The sequence below is a fragment of the Ovis canadensis genome, chromosome 14, assembly GCF_042477335.2.
Source record: "Ovis canadensis isolate MfBH-ARS-UI-01 breed Bighorn chromosome 14, ARS-UI_OviCan_v2, whole genome shotgun sequence".
Lineage (NCBI taxonomy): Eukaryota > Metazoa > Chordata > Mammalia > Artiodactyla > Bovidae > Ovis > Ovis canadensis.
The window spans coordinates 74,786,826-74,803,327 of record NC_091258.1 but is presented as its reverse complement, the minus strand read 5'-3'; the positions used below and the strand labels follow the sequence as shown (position 1 = coordinate 74,803,327).

Here is a 16,502-nt window from a genome sequence, read left to right as displayed (position 1 = left end):
TCACCCGGGGCCTTTCCTCAGGGTCTGTCGTCTCCACTTGGATCCCGTCTCCCCATGACCTGGTGACTTGCCCTTGTGAGGAGGCTCCCCTGGGCACCGTCCTGGGCAGGGCTTCTCACCCACGGGTTAGAGACAGGATCTCAGTGCTATTGGGCAGCAGGGATTGCTTAGGGCCCATCTGGATGCCCTTTCTGCTCTCTGTCAACCAGGATGAAAGAAGCTACACACAGAGGTTGAGTATTAATATGCACAAATGCCTGCTGAATTCTGAAAGATACAAGTGAGGAGAAATTTTTTTTTCTGATTTTTATAATATATTTGTAGGTAAATGAGTGGGTCACTGGCTTCAAAATCTTAATGATTGGGAATGGGATGGATATTTGAGAAACAGACATGAGTGATAGAGGTTGTTTTATGCCATCATTAATTTTAAAGTATGAAATCAATCTAAATCTATGAGAGTTGGAAATTCTTTGTATCACTTTATATGTTGTCCCCCTTAGAGGTTTTCTGTTGATTGTGTCCTTTGACATCGCAATTTCTCTGATTGATGCAGGTTAAATTCCAGCTTTATTGTGTTGTTGGTAGATACTCAGTTTTTAGCACCATTTATTATTGAGACTGTCCTTTTTCCATTGTGTAGTCTCAGCACCCTCCTCAGTACATTTTACGTACATGCAAAGGATTATTTCTGAGTACTCACTTTTGCTCCAATGGTTTATATATTTATGTTTATATAAGTACCCTTGGAAAAGGCAATGGCACCCCACTCCAGTACTCTTGCCTGGAAAATCTCAGGGACGGAGGAGCCTGGTAGGCTGCAGTCCATAGGGTTGCTAGGAGTCGGACATGACTGAGCGACTTCACTTTCACTTTTGACTTTCATGCATTGGAGAAGGAAATGGCAACCCACTCCAGTTTTCTTGCCTGGAGAATCCCAGGGACAGGGGAGGCTGGTGGGCTGCCGTCTCTGGGGTCACACAAGTCGGACACGACTGAAGCGACAGCAGCAGCAGCAAGTACCCTACCATCTAGATTACTTGGTGGGTTTTTTTTGTTGTTGTTTTTTATTTTCATTTTTTGATGTGGACAGTTTCTAAAGTCTTTATTGGATTTGTTACAATATTGCTTCTGTTTTATGTTTTGGCTGTTTGGCTGTGAGGCATATGGGATCTTAACACCTTGACCAGGGCTCGAACCTGCACCCCCTACATTGGAAGGCAGAATCCTAACCACTGGACTGCCAGGGAAGTCCCCTAGATTACTTCATATTATGTTTTGAAATATAGAAAAGGAACACCTCCATCTTTCTTCTTTTTCAAGAGCCTTTTGACAGTTTGCTTGAGATTCTCTATGAATTTTAGCATTTTTCTATTTCTGCCAAAATTGCCATGGGAACTTTGATAGGGATTCCACTGAATCCTAGAGTGGAATCCTAGATTCTGTTTTCCGTAAGTGGACTACTTATGTTTGTGGGCTTCCCTTGCGGTCAGTGGTCAGGAATCCATGTGCCAATCAGGAGACACAGGTTCGATCCCTGGGTCGGGCAGATCCCTTAGAGAAGGATGTGGCAACACACTCCAGTGTTCTTGCCTGGGAAATCCCTGGACAGAGGATCCTGGCAGGCTACAGTCCATGGGATCAGAAAGAGTCGGACATGACTGAGTGAGTAAACAACACCAGCATTTATGATTTGTACAGTTAAAACCTTGTTTTCTAGGAAAAAAGATAATTTTAATCATTTTTCAGTTTTGGATAATTTTGATTTCTTTTTCTTGTCTATTTGCTCTGGCTAGGAGATTGAGTAGTTTGTTGAACAGTTGTGTGGAGTATGTACATCCTTGTCCTCTTCTTGATTTGAGAAGAAAAGCTTTCATTCTTTCACCTTTGAGTATGATGTTAGGGGTATTCCTTTCCTGTATAGGATTTATTATGTTGAGGTAGTTTACTATTTCTGTTTTGTTGAGTGTTATATATGGGGAAATTGTTGAATTTTGCCACAGGAATTTTTTGCATCAACTGAGATGGTGGTGTGCTTTTTTTTTTTTCGCTTTATTCTGTTAGTGTATCATATTAATTGATTTTTGTACCTTGAGTCATCCTTGCCTTATAGAAATAAAATCCATTTGGTCATGATGTCAGATATTCTCTGGGTTGGGTATCAAAATCATGCTGGCCACACTGATTGAGTTTGGCAGTGTTTTCTCCTGACTCGGCGCAAGATATTTAGCAGGATTCAGTTTAGTTCAGTTGCTCAGTCGTGTCTGACTCTTTGCGACCCCATGAACTGCAGCACACCAGGCTTCCCTGTCCATTGCCAACTCCTGGAGCTTACTCAAACTCATGTCCATCGAGTCAGTGATGCTGTCCAATTAGCAGGAGTAGTGGTAATCTTTTTTGTAAATGTTTGGTAGAATTATGTCGTATAGACACCTTTTCCTGAGTTTTTGAGATTTTTGATTACAATTTGAATCTCTATAGTTATAATTCTGTTCAAACTTTTTATTTCTTAGTGTTTCCAACTTAGTAGGTTTAAGTTTCTACAAAATTACTCATCTTATAGATTATGTAATTTGTGGGTTTTTTTGTTAATAGGACTCCCTTTTAATCCTTTAAAAAAATGTTTTTTGATGCCAGTTGCAATCACTCCTCATGATTTCAAGAGTATATATCTTTTACAGTTGAAATTATATCTTCAGTATATTCCCTGGCCTTGAGTTTTTCCTACACTGTCGTGTTAATGGTTTTAATAGTGGGAAGATTACTAACATTTTATGTGTATGTGTGTGTTTGTGTGGGTCCACGTATATAATGACCTTTCATGCCACTCTTTTGGAACTTCTTTCAAGTTTTCTCAGTGAGCCCTCTGTCAGTGTAATTGTAAAAATATTTATTGATTTATTTGGCTGCACTGGGTGTTAGTTGCAGTGCTGGGTGACACACTGAAGTTTTTATCTTTGATAAAAGTAGGTTTTATCTTTGATAAAAGCAGGTAAGGTTTCAGCTTCGTTCTTTTGCTAGAAGATACCTACATTCTCAGCACCATTCATTATTATTTTTTTAAAATTTTCTTTTAACAACAAAAATATTTTATACTGGGGGTATAGCTGACTAACAGTGTTGTGTTAGTTTCAGGTAAACAGTGAAGGGACTCAGCCATACGTGTCCGTTTATCCATTCCCCCACCAAACCCCATTCCCATCCAGGCTGGCACATAACATTGAGCAGAGTTCCATGTGCTATACAGTAGGTTCCCATTGGTTATCCACTCTAAACATAGCAGTGTGTACATGACCTTCCTAAGGTCCCCAACCACCCCTTCCCCTTGGCAACCATGAGTTCATTTTCTAAGTCTGTGAGTCTCTTTCTGTTTTGCAAGTATGTTCATTTGTATCATTTCTTTTTAGATTCCGCATATAAAGGATGTCATATGATATTTCTCCTTCTCCCTCTGACTCTTTCAGTCAGTATGACACTCTCTGGGTCTGTCCATGTTGCTGCAAATGGCCTTGTTTCATTCTTTTTAATGGCTGAGTAATATTCCATTGTGTATTTGTGCCACATCTTTACCTATTCCTCTGTCGACGTATATTTAGGTTGTTTCCACGTCTTGGCCATTGTAAACAGTGCTGCAATGAACATTGGGGTGCATGTGTGTTTCGGGTCATGTTTTTCTCTGGATATATGCCCAGGAGTGGGATTGCAGGGTCATATGGTAGCTCTGTTTTTAGTTTTTTAAGAACTCCATACTGTTCTCCATAGTGGCTGAAGCAATTTTAAATTCCCACCTGCCGTGCAGGAGGGTTCCCTTTTCTCCACACCCTCTCCAGGATTTGTTGTTTGTAGATTTTTTTGACCAGTGTGAGGTGATACATCATTATAGTTTTGATTTGCATTTCTCTTGTAACTAGCGATTTTGAACATCTTTTCATATGCCTATTGGCCATCTATATACACTCTTTAGAGAAGAAATATCTATTCAGGTCTTGTGCCACCCATTTTTTGAGTGGGTTATTTGTTTTGATGCTATTAAGTGTCATAAGTGAAAGTAAAGTCGCTCAGTTGTGTCCGACTCTTTGCAATCCCATGGACTGTAGCCTACCAGGCTCCTCCCTCCATGGGATTCTCCAGGCAAGAGTACTGGAGTGGGTTGCCATTTCCTTCTCCAGGGGATCTTCCCGACCCAGGGATCGAACCCTGGTCTCCTGCATTCCAGGCAGACACTTTAACCTCTGAGCCACCAGGGAAGTCCATTAAGTGTCATAAGCTGTTGTAAATTTTGGAGACTAATTCCTTATTAGTTACATCATTAGCAAATATTTCCTCCCAATCTGTGGGTTGTCTTTTTGTTTTGTTTATTGTGTCCTATTCCGTCAGCACCATTCATTATTGAGACAGACCATCCTTCTTTGTGTGGCATCCATGTCAATACATTTTTCATATTTATCAAGAATTATTTCTGATATTCTTTTTTTTCTTTTTTCTGCTGCACCTCTTAGCTTGTGAGATCTTTGTTCATTGACCAGGGACCAAATCCGGGCCCTCAGCACTAACAGGGAGTTCTAACCACTGGGCTGCCATAATATTTCCTGTTTCTGGTACTCTAATCTGCTTCATTAGCTGATGTATCTTTGTTTATGCCAGTACCACATCATCTTGATTACTTTGTAATATGTCTTGAAATCTCACAACGATGACCTCCATCTTCTTTTTCAAGAGTATTTTGGCCCTTTGAGGTCCCTTGAGATTCCCTGGTGGCTCAGATGGTAAAGTGTCTGCCTACAGTGTGGGAGACCTGGGTTTGATCCCTGGGTCAGGAAGATCCTCTGGAGAAGGAAATGGCAACCCTCTCTAGTACTCATGCCTGGAAAATCCCATGGACAGAGGAGCGTAGTAGGCTACAGTCCATGGGGTCGCAAAGAGTCAGACAGGACTGAGCGACTTCACTTCACTTCACTTGAGATTCCCTATGAACTTTAGTATGATTTTTGTTTTCTATTACTGCAAAAATTGCCATTGAAATTTATCAATTCCATTGAATCTCTAGAACACTTTGGTAATGTGGTCATTTTAAGAGTATTACATTTTCAAATCCATGAGTATGGCTGTCTTTTTGTTTATTTCTATCTCCGTGGACTTCTTTCAGAACATTTACTAGTTTTCAGTGTACAAGTCTTTCACCTCCTTGATTCATTTGTTCCAAAGTATTCTACCCCTTTTGATGCTATAGTAAATAGGAAGTTAAAGTGAAGTGAAAGTTGCTTAGTTGTGTCTGACTCTTTGCGACCCCATGGACTATACAGTCCATGGAATTCTCCAGGCCAGAATACTGGAGTGGGTAGCCTTTCCCTTCTCCAGGGGATCTTCCTAACCCCGGGATCAAATCCAGGTCTCCCTCATTGCAGGCAGATTCTTTACCAGCTGACCCACAAGGGAAGCCCAAGAACACTGGAGTGGGTAGCCTGTCCCTTCTCCAGCAGATCTTCTGGACCCAGGAATCAAACCAGGGTCTTCCGCATTGCAGGCAGATTCTTTACCAGTTGAGCTATCAGGGAAGCCCATAGTAAATAGGATTGTTCTCTAATTTTCTGTTGGTATTGTTCATTGTGTATAGAAATGCAATTGATTTTTGTGTGCTTTTTTTTTTTTTTTTGGCTGTGACTTTTGTAAAGTTGTTTTTTAAGGTAGTAGTTTTATTTTGGAATCTTTTTGGTTTCTACTTGAAAACTCTTGTCACCTACAAAAACAGGTAATTTTACTCTTGACTTTGTACAGGAATAACTTTGAATTTTTTCTTGTCTAATGTCTCTGGTGTTCATTAGTGTTTTGAACAGTAGTGTCAAGCTGCCACTTTCTACTACTTGTTGTAAGCTTTTAGCAATGTGGACTTCCCCTTTAGTACAGCTCTGAGTGCATATCATAAATTTTGGTATGTTGTGTTTTTATTTTCATTCAGATGCTACTTCAGCCTAGACCACCCATGGCTGGCTTTTATTTGTGTGTATTTCATGTATTGTCTACAAGTATGAAAAATCCACATTGATTGGAGGACATTATAATTATGTGAAAAAGTATGAGGAATTAAAATTAGAGATACACAATTTGCTCCAAATCCCTTCGCATAGATCTGTCAGAATACATGCTGCAACTGAATTGATCCTTATCCCTCTCTCCTCTCCTTATTTTCCATGAGAATAAGAACTCTCCTCAGAGCCCTTTGGTGAAATATATTTTCATTTCAGGGATTGTTGACATCCGCTCACATGAACGTAGAGTTCTCTCAGGAGGAGTGGGAATGTCTGGACCCTGCTCAGAGGACTTTGTACAGGGACGTGATGCTGGAGACCTACAGGAACCTACTCTCTGTGGGTGAGGATCACTTCTCTTTGAAGTGGGGATCTGCTCTAGGGTATCTCTGCATTTCCCCTCTTTGCCTCCTGGGAACCCCTGCCTTGGTTGACTGACTCAAAGCCCTGTTGGCTCAGACATGAAAAGCTTCAGGATGTGGCATCAGGAACTTCAACCTAACTTCCTCAGAAAATCTACCCACTTCGTGATACAATTATTTCAGAACTCACTCTGTATTTAAAGCTCAATGACAAACTTTAACAGTCCCACTGTCCTGTTTTCTACTCATGTGCGTTTTGAGTTAGCCATTCTAGAAAGTGAGCTACGTTTCTGCATTGTATACTGTTCCCTGTGTATTCTGAAGGAGGCCAGCAGAAGGTAAATTTCTGAAATGTTTTCCTTGACCCCTCCATTGTGTCCTCAGTCTTTAGCAAGATAAAGAACAATGATTCTGGAAAAGCCACAGTAAATCACATTTCTTTCTTATGTGTAGAAATTTCTGTTGATCATATTGTAGCAAGAGGCAGAGCACGGGGCTGTGGGGACTGACATGAAATCATAGATAAATTTACCATCAGATTAAATGCTACATAGATAAATCCACAAGCACCATCAGTGAGCATACATGAAATTATAGTAGTAGTTGTCAGGGGTTATTGTGGTGTTCAGGACCTGTAGCTTCCCTGCACAGTCTCTGTTGTTTTCAGAATCATTCCTCCTCGTCTTTGCCAGTGGGTTGGTCTTGATCCAGGAGACATGCATGTTTGAGATGTGAGCATTTACTCGTTTTTCCTCTTGTAGACTCTTGCTTCAGCAAAGTACTTATCTGATGCCTTCCTGCTACTGGAACTGTTGGCTGGGAGAGAGATAGCCTGTCTCTGAGATACGTTTTGTGATTTTGATATATCATCTCCTGGAAATGTAATATCAGTTCAACTCTAGTGCATTGGCAGTGCACACTTGGTGCGCTGAGAATGGTTTTGAAAAACTTTGTTCCCAGTTGCCACTTTCCATAATTACAAGTTCATAATGATCATCTCCAGTGGGTAGTGGAGACTCTTAGTTTTCTATGAACTCTGAAGGTAGTAGGGGGTGTACATGGAGGAAACAGAAAATGTGAAGGTCCCACACTCACTGGTTAGTGATGTTGAAAATATTTTCTTTTTCCTACTTTTACTCTATATTCCAGCTTTAGTGAAAAGTCTTTCTCATTTTGCCCATTTTCTAATTTTTTTTTTTTTTGGCCATTGTGGTTCTAGAATTCTTTATGCACCCATAGCCATGGGTTCCCCTAATTTCTCAGTGTCCTTCCATCAAGGCAAGGCCTTAATGAACATGAATTTAGCCAAAGAAGGTGTGAGTGGAATTAATGAATTTCTCATCTGAATGACCACATCCCTGTTTCTTATAAATGACAATATCACACCCAGCAGTGTTGCTTTTACAGGTATACCCAAGAGATTTGAAAACATTTATCCGTATAAACATCTTGTAATAAATGTTCAGTAGAAGATTTTTCATAATAGCCAAAACTTTTAAATTGGAGCTATTATTTGTACACATGTAAAGTTCAGATAGAGATCCTTTCATTTTCCCACTGTGAATATTCTTTTGATAGGCACCAGTTTTTCAAAATCCGTTCTTCACTGAATTGTCTTGATACCTTAGTCTGGTGGACTACTCGAATGGGGAGTCATGCTAATAATATGTTGTCTCGGGAATTCCCTGGCAGTCCAGTGGTAAGAATTCTGCAATTTGCCTGCTGATGTCCCTGGTTCAATCCCTGGTCGGGGAACTAAGATCCTGGAAGTCGTGTGGTGCAGCCTAAGAAAAAAAGAATATGTTGTCTGTCTGTAGGTTCAGATTCACACCTTCTTTCTCTTAACTATTTGTCAACTGAGGTCATGTATGTAAAGCCCTGAATCTACTTCCCTTACTTGAAGAATTGTGATTATCTTCTGCACGCTTTTAACAATGAATAAGTAGAATTAGATGGCAGAGAATAGTGTGTTTCTAAAGACTGGATATGAGTAAACTCCGGGAATTGGTGATGGACAGGGAGGCCTGGCGTGCTGAGATTAATGGGATCGCAAAGAGTCGGACATGACTGAGCAACTGAACTGACATGAAGTGAACTGAAAGACTCAAAAGTTACTTTTATATGAAAAGAAACAGTATCCTGTTACATTTATTATAGTACCACTTTGTCTGCATTATGTCTTGTATCTCTTTCTTTTGCCCTTTGTTTTTAGCAATATTGTGCATGCCTGTTCAGTCGCTCAATCATGTCCCTGTATTTGTGACTCCCTGGACTATATCCCACCAGGCTCCTGTGTCCATGGGATTCTCCAGCCAAGGATACTGGAGTGGGTTGCCATTTCCTCCTCCAGGAGATCTTCCCAACCCAGCAATCAAACCCATATCTCCTGTTTCTCCTGCATTGGCAGGCGAATTCTTTACCACTGAGCCATCTGGGAAACTTTTTAACAATATTATGTCTGAACCTAATTAAATAAATTTACATGTTGCTCACTCTTCATTACATATAATTTGGAGCCAATAAACTATATATTTAAAGTTCCTGCATATGTGTGGAATTGCTCTATTTACTGGCTCTTGATATAACTAAAGAATGTTTCATTTGTTGATATTTAATGTATTTAATTTTTATTTACAGATGATGGTTTTCAGAATGTTTTATGCTACTTCATGGGTATACAGATATAGGCAAGGTACTTAGAAAAATATTTAGCCTTTTCAAAAACTATTTTATCAAATTCTTCATTTTCACAGTGCTGTATTTCTTTCTCAATTCTGAACCACCACTCATTTAGGGTATTCATTAGATAATCTAGTTTTGGATTATTTAGTTATAGAATATATTTCATGTTCTTTTTCATTTATTCATGTGTAATAATTAGGCAGAATATATATATACATATGGTTTAATATTCTTTTTGCTTCACTTAAAGAAGACCATAATATTTACGTATAATTGGTATGCACTTTGGTGTTAATGGTTGAAAAGTACACTTTCTTTAATAGATAACGGAAGTTTTTCCAATGTGCCTGTTTTTGTGATAGGTTATTTGAAACTAGGGTGCCCTAAAATTATTAGAATTACCTTTGATCCCTTTCATTGTAGTAAAGAATCATTACTTTCTTATTGCTACAAATTCTATGATCATGGTTGGGGAGCTTCATAATTGCTTGACATAAGTATTACTTTTGGTATATTACTGTGCGTTTAACAAACATTTATTTACAAATTTAAATGAATTGAATGTATACAGTTCATTATATCTTGTAGATATCTCTTACACCACCTGTGGTCAAGAAATTACAACTGAAGACAAACTCTGATAGAGGAGAGGTATTCCAGTTATGGATACTGGGAAGACCTGAAAGGAATGAAATGGACCATTTTTATCTTAGGGTCATTCAGGAAAATATATACAACTTCCAGTCTAAGCAGAAAGATGAGGAAGAAAATTACAAAGGAATACTTATAACCCATAATGAAAATCTCACTAGTAATAAAGATCAACATGATAAAAGTGTTGCCAGAATCAAGCCTATTGAAAATTGGCTTGCCTTAAGCTTTCAGGATGAACTGTATATTTTTAAAAGTGAAGACAAAACTGATGAATTCATTCAAGCTGACAAGATTCTCAACAGTTGTGCCCCATTTTCACTGCTTCAGAGAATTTCTTCTAGTGTAGAAATGAACATTTCTGATACATATGGGAGTAATTACATGCATCCTTTAATAGTGACACAAAACCAGGAAGCACAGAGGGAAAGACTTTACAAATGTGGTGAGGATGGCAAAATCTTTCTTCAGAGATCAAACCTCAGTAGACATCAGGTCATCCATACAGAGGAGAAATTACATAAATGTGATGTATGTGAAAAAGTCTTTAGTCGAAATCCACACCTTGCAAATCATCAGAGAATTCATACTGGAGAAAAACCTCACAGATGTAATGAGTGTGGCAAGCTCTTTGGTCAAAAAACAGACCTTACAGATCACTTGAAAATTCACACTAGAGAGAAACCTTACAAATGCAATGAGTGTGGCCAGGTCTTTAGTCAAAAAGCAACCCTTACATGTCATCAGAGAATTCATTCTGGAGAGAAACCCTACAGATGTAATGAGTGTGGCAAGGTCTTTAGGGAAAAGGCAATCTTTGTGTTCCATCAGAGAAATCATACTGGAGAAATCTTATGAATGTAATGAGTGTGGAAAGTCCTTCCATTACAGCACAAAATTTCGTAGACATCAGTTAATCCACACGGAAGGGAAATTATATAAATGTGATATATGTGATAAAATGTTCTGTCATGATTCCAGCATTCCAAGACATAAGAGAATTCATACTGGAGAGAAACCTTACAAATGTGATGAATGTGGCAAGGCCGTCAATCAAAAATCAAACCTTGGAATTCATCAGAGAATTCATACTGGAGAGAAACCTTACAAATGTAATGAGTGTGACAAAAGCTTTAATCAGAACTCAGCCCTCACTCAGCATAAATTAGTCCATAGGGAAGAGAAATCATGTAAGTGTGATGTATGTCACGGAGTCTTTCGTTGTCATTCAAACTGTGCAAGACATCAGAGAGTCCATACTGGAGAGAAACCTTACAAATGTAATGATTGTGGCAAGGTCTTTAGTCAGAAAGTACACCTTAGACATCATCAGAAAATTCATACAGGAGAGCAGTCTTAGAAATGTAGTTAAGTGTGGCAGAATTTTTCATCACAGGTCAACCCTCAGTCAGCACCTGAGAAATGAGCCTGGAGAAGAATTATAGTATTGTGAGGAATGTGATGAAGTCAGTAGTCAAAATTCAGACCTTTCAGTTCATCAGAGAATTCATAATGGAGAGAAACCTTTCAAAGGCAGTAAGTAATGAAAAGCCTTTACTCAGACCTCAAACCTTACTACACATCAGGGAATCAATACGATAGTAAACCAAGTTAATGGATATATGTGGGAAGATCTTCATTTAATACTGACATTTTAAAGTCATGGGAAATTCATGGTGGGGAGAAACTTGTGTACATTCATGAGTGGCACAGCTTCATTTATTACAAGAAAATCCGTACTGGATAGAAATTGTAGAAATTTTATAACTGTCTCTAAATCTTAAGTCAAAATTTGTACTTTAAAGTTGACCGAAGAATCATAGTGGAGAGAAACTTTATTAATAAAATGAGTGTGACAGATCCTCTCAAGTCTAACTTCCTGTTAGGTAATCTGTGAGGAAATTTAAGAAATGGTTTTAGCAGGTGTCCACCTCTTCATTTGAAAGGTCCTTTTGGAGGGAAATGTGATAAATGTGTTTTAGACAAGGAATTCAATCACCAAAGAATTCATTCTCAAAATTACCTCACAGTTGGGGTGAACACTAGAAAAAACTCTTACTTGGGTCTCACTTTTCACCAATAATCAAGTAATCTGCACTGCACAGAACATTACAAGTGTATTGAATTTTGCAAAGCTTTTAAAATACAATGACTGTGGCAAAGTTTCACATTATTACTCCTTTGTCACTAGATATCAGCATATTTATCCTGGAGAGAAGACACAGAAATGTAATGTGTGTGGCAAGGATTTTACCCAAAGGTCAGAAAATGGGACACAGGGCTTCCCTAGTGGCTCAGTAGTAATGAATATGGCTATCAATGCAGTAGACATGGGTTCGATCCCTGATCAGGAAGATCCCACATGCCTCAGAACAACTAAGCCCATGCGCTACAACTGTTGAACCTGTACACCGCAACTACCAAAGCCCGCACACCCTAGAGCCTGTGCTCCCAACATAAGAGAGGCCTGCATACTGCAACTCGAGGGTAGCCCCCATTCGCTGCAACTAAAGAAAAGCCCAGGCAGCAACAAAGATTCAGCACAGCCAAAAATGAAAAGTTTAAATTTTTTTTTAATTAAAAAAAAAAAAGACATAGTGGAGTGACACCTTATAAATGCAATGAGCTTGACAAAACCTTTGTGTTGAATTCAAGAATTAGGCAACATCAGACAGTCCATTGAGTGCCGCGGTCCAGCCCCGGTGGATCCAGGGAATTCGAAGTGGGGACGGAGTCGGTGTCTTAGAAAGGACTATTTAATTAGAAAAGAGATTAGGAGAAAATAGTGTAGTAGGAAAATTAGTGGAGAAAGAGGCTGATATTCCTTGGTTAACACAGAAAGCCAATAAAGCTCCAAGGCAAGAAGTTTGCCCTGTTCACGGAGGCCACAGTTGCCCTCCTGGTCTCCCGAGGGAGTGAAGACGCAGAACGTCTTCCCGTTCAGGTCTTAGAAACCTGGGCAGTTAAGTGATCACAGGGAGCCTCTATGCTCCAAGGAATCAGCCTGAAAAAGAGTGAGAAGGAGAGAGAGAGAATGATTGATACGGGGAGACCAAGCTGTTTCGGTGAGTGAGGCCCCATAGCTTTATTTTCAAAAGGGCTTTCACACCTTTCCCACAAATGATGTTGTGTACATTATCTTCTGGCCTTGGAGGCCTGTGAACATTTTAAGACCCTCTTTTAATAAAGGCTGCTCAACCAGAAAACTTATTTTCCCTTGAAATGTTTTTTTTTTATATTTCTAATCTATGGTAGCCTCAGAAAGTATCAAACAGAGTTACATTTTCATGAAGCAAAGGTGCAACGAGTTACAACAAAGAAAGAACCAGTTAGCTCAAAGGTCTGATGTAGTTAGTTTCAAGGCTACACTTGTTTTTCTTACTTTCTAACTATGTTAACAAATGTATTCCCAGATGCACAGTAGATAAGGGATATGGGAACTTGGCAGCAAGTATTGGCTCAACAGTGAAATCTCACACCAGCACTATTCTAACAGCTTTTAACTCTTTGAAAGGCTCTATGTTTTAGGCTTCCCAGTGCCTCTCACAGTTGGGGGCTGTAAACAATCACATGCGTAGTTGTAAAAGTCTGGGTAAGGCAAGTTAGAGAGCCAGCAGAGGGGTAGTTTGAGCTGAAACACTCCTATTATATGCAGGAGACTGTTAACTGGAGCTCTAAGTTAATCTTTTCCAGAGAAAGGTGGTCGGGGATAGCTCCCTTGTTAATGTCAAAAACGTTGGTGAAAGTCATAAAATAAGACAGACAGATTCTGGTTTTGGGGTAGATGCTCCAGAAGGCCCAGGGGGGTTCCTCGAGGCCTGATCTCACCTTTGCCTATCAGGCCTCTTCCTCATGACCTTTGCCACGGGTGGGATTCCCCATGCTGGCTCCCAGCAATTGAGGAGAAACACTTCAAATCCATGAAGAGAGGCTCTATGCAGGTCTCACAATGCACTAGACATCTCAATATACATCTTTCATAGAAACCACACAAAGCAATACCCGTGCTAAGGCTTGTACCAGAAGATAGACACTCTGAAACACAGGACTTACTCTGGAGAGGAACTTTTCAAATGTAATGAGTACTGTAAAAATTTTCATCCAGTATCCACACCTTTTGTAATAAGTGCACCTATACAGTGCAGAAACTAGAAATTTACCAACTATGAAAACTAGTGCATCCTCAGCATTCACCGAAGATCTTATATTGCAGAGGATCCTTTCAAGTGTGATGATGATGGTAAATTTTTGAGTAATTCTCTCAGCAGAGTACATATTGGAAAATTTAATACTAGGAGTAAATAAGTTATTTCTCCTAGATTGTGGTGGCAGTGGTTTAATCACTGAGTTGTGTCTTGACTCTTGTGACCCCTTGTACTGTAGCCCTCCAGGCTCCTCTTTCCATGGGATTTCCCAGGCAAGAATACTGGAGTGGGTTACCATTTTCTCCTCCAGGGGGTTTTCCTGACCCAGGTATTGCACCTGCATCTCTTGGGTTGCAGGCAGATTCTCTACTACTGAGCTATGAGGAAGAGCCCATTTCTCCGAGATAAGTCTGAGATTATTACAGTGCAGAATCATTGCAAGTGACAATATCTCAAAACTAATGACATATTTGCTATATGAGAGAAAGAAGGACATATGTGGAGATAGCCCATTATCTATAAATATGTAATTACCAGAGGCTTTTTGAACTGTTTACACCTTTCTACCTGAAGTTTGAAGACTGTTGATCGTATGCATTCATTACAGCTTTTTTATGATAGTCTGAGAAGAAATCAATAAAATGAGGGGGCTGACTTCATTTAGTGTGGATGATGCATATCCTTATTTCCTAAAAAAGGAAGGATCTTAAATTATCCAATTGAATATTGTGTGAATTAGCATCAGAGAGGGACAAGAAGTAATATAAAAATATGACATGATTAGCCATGCTTGTTATTCAGGGGTGCCCTTTGGAGATAGGTCACAATGAATCATCAGACAGAAGCATCTGCCAATCACTATGAAAAGATCAGCAGGACCTTAATGGACTGGACTTTACATGGGAAGAAAGTGAAAAGCTAACAGTGATTATATGGTAGCAACAATACACATGGAAAGTTGGTAACATTCTCCATTGCTTAGGAATAGCTGTTCTATACATGTGATTAATGAAAAATTAGTCTTGCTCTTTGAAACTAAAAAGAGGGCAGTTTTTGATTGTGAAAGAAAAATGTAATCCAAAGTGCCAGAATCCTATATGTATGTGTTCAGTCACTCAGTCATGTCTGACTTTGCAACCCCATGAACTGCAGCACGCCAGGCCTCCCTGTCCATCACAAACTCCCGGAGTCCACCCAAACTCGTCCATTGAGTCAGTGATGTCATTCAACCATCTCATCCTCTGTCGTCCCCTTCTCCTCCTGCCCCCAATCTTTCCCAGCATCAGGGCCTTTTCCAGTGAGTCAGCTCTTCACATCAGGTGGCCAAAGTATTGGAGTTTCAGGTTCAACATCAGTCCTTCCAATGAACACCCAGGACTGATCTCCTTTAGAATGGAGTGGTTGGATCTCCTTGCAGTCCAAGGAACTCTCAAGAGTCTTCTCCAACACCACAGTTCAAAAGCATCACTTCTTCCGCACTCAGCTTTCTTTATAGTCCAACTGTCACATGCATACATGACTACTGGAAAAACCATAGCCTTGACTAGACGGACCTTTGTTAGCAAAGTAATGTCTCTGCTTCTTAATATGCTGTCTAGGTTGGCCATAACTTTCCTTCCAAGGAGTAAACGTCTTAATTTCATGGCTGCAGTCACCATCTGCAGTGATGTATGTGTATGATTGACATTTAATGGCTTCCATTACCTTTTGCTATCTTTTTATTCCTGTTTTAATTAAAATTTAGTTATTCTTCATAAGCTTGAATGAATCATGTTCATTTCATCAACACACATTTATTCCACCTGGGTACTTTTATTACAGAAGCAGAGCACACCATTAAGTTCTTAGGATGGTGTATAGAAATAGTTTTAATGTGAAAACTTGGCCTGTGTGCACCGGTGCTAAATGGAATTTTTAAAACAGAGTATTTGGTGAAGTATTAATAGAAAGGCCTTCCCTGGTGGCTCAGTCAGTAAAGAATCCACCTGCAGCTCTTTCTTTGCCGCATCTACTGCGAGAATGAAGACATTCTCAGCAATCAAACTGTTGACATCCCAGAAAATGTTGACATTAACTTGAAGGGATGGACAGTTATTGTGAAGGGCCCCAGAGGCACCCTGCGGAGGGACTTCAGTCACATCAACGTAGAACTCAGTCTCCTTGGAAAGAAAAAGAAGAGGCTCCGTGTTGACAAATGGTGGGGAACAGAAAGGAACTGGCTACTGTTCACACAATCTGTAGTCACGTGCAGAACATGATCAAGGGTGTTACACTGGGCTTCCGTTACAAGATGAGGTCGGTGTATGCCCACTTCCCCATCAACGTTGTTATTCAGGAGAATGGTTCTCTTGTGGAAATCCGAAATTTTGGGGGTGAAAAATACATATGCAGGGTTGCCTGTTCAGTGTGTCAAGCCCAGAAAGATGAGTTGCTTCTTGAAGGAAATGACATTGAACTTGTGTCAAATTCAGCTGCTTTGATTCAGCAAGCCACCACAGTTAAGGATATCAGAAAATTTTTGGATGGTATCTATGTTTCTGAAAAAGGAACAGTTCAGCAGGCTGATGAATAAGATCTCAGTGATCCTGCTGCAGAAACAACAAGATAGCAGATGGTTCTATGGACTCAGTTGTGAT

The 16,502-nt window shown here is 39.7% G+C and overlaps 1 protein-coding gene and 1 pseudogene across 1 annotated transcript; both read left to right on the top strand.

Moving 5' to 3' along the window:
• Positions 1-10,072: 10,072 nt before the first annotated feature.
• On the top strand, positions 10,073-11,081 carry LOC138419628 (zinc finger protein 665-like). Its single transcript, XM_069552474.1, has 2 exons — positions 10,073-10,542; positions 10,703-11,081. Exons 1-2 carry the CDS (start codon positions 10,073-10,075, stop codon positions 11,079-11,081), a joined length of 849 nt encoding a protein of 282 aa, XP_069408575.1.
• A 152-nt stretch (positions 11,082-11,233) lies between these two features.
• Positions 11,234-16,493, top strand: LOC138419627 (large ribosomal subunit protein uL6 pseudogene; annotated as a pseudogene).
• Positions 16,494-16,502: the final 9 nt, after the last annotated feature.

Bases quoted from the DNA above. Each gene is read 5' to 3' on its own strand.
- LOC138419628 (XM_069552474.1), top strand. From the start codon at position 10,073: ATGAACATTTCTGATACATATGGGAGTAATTACATGCATCCTTTAATA. The intron at 10,543-10,702 runs GTTCCATCAGAG...TCATGATTCCAG, and splicing joins AGGGAAAAGGCAATCTTTGT to CATTCCAAGACATAAGAGAA.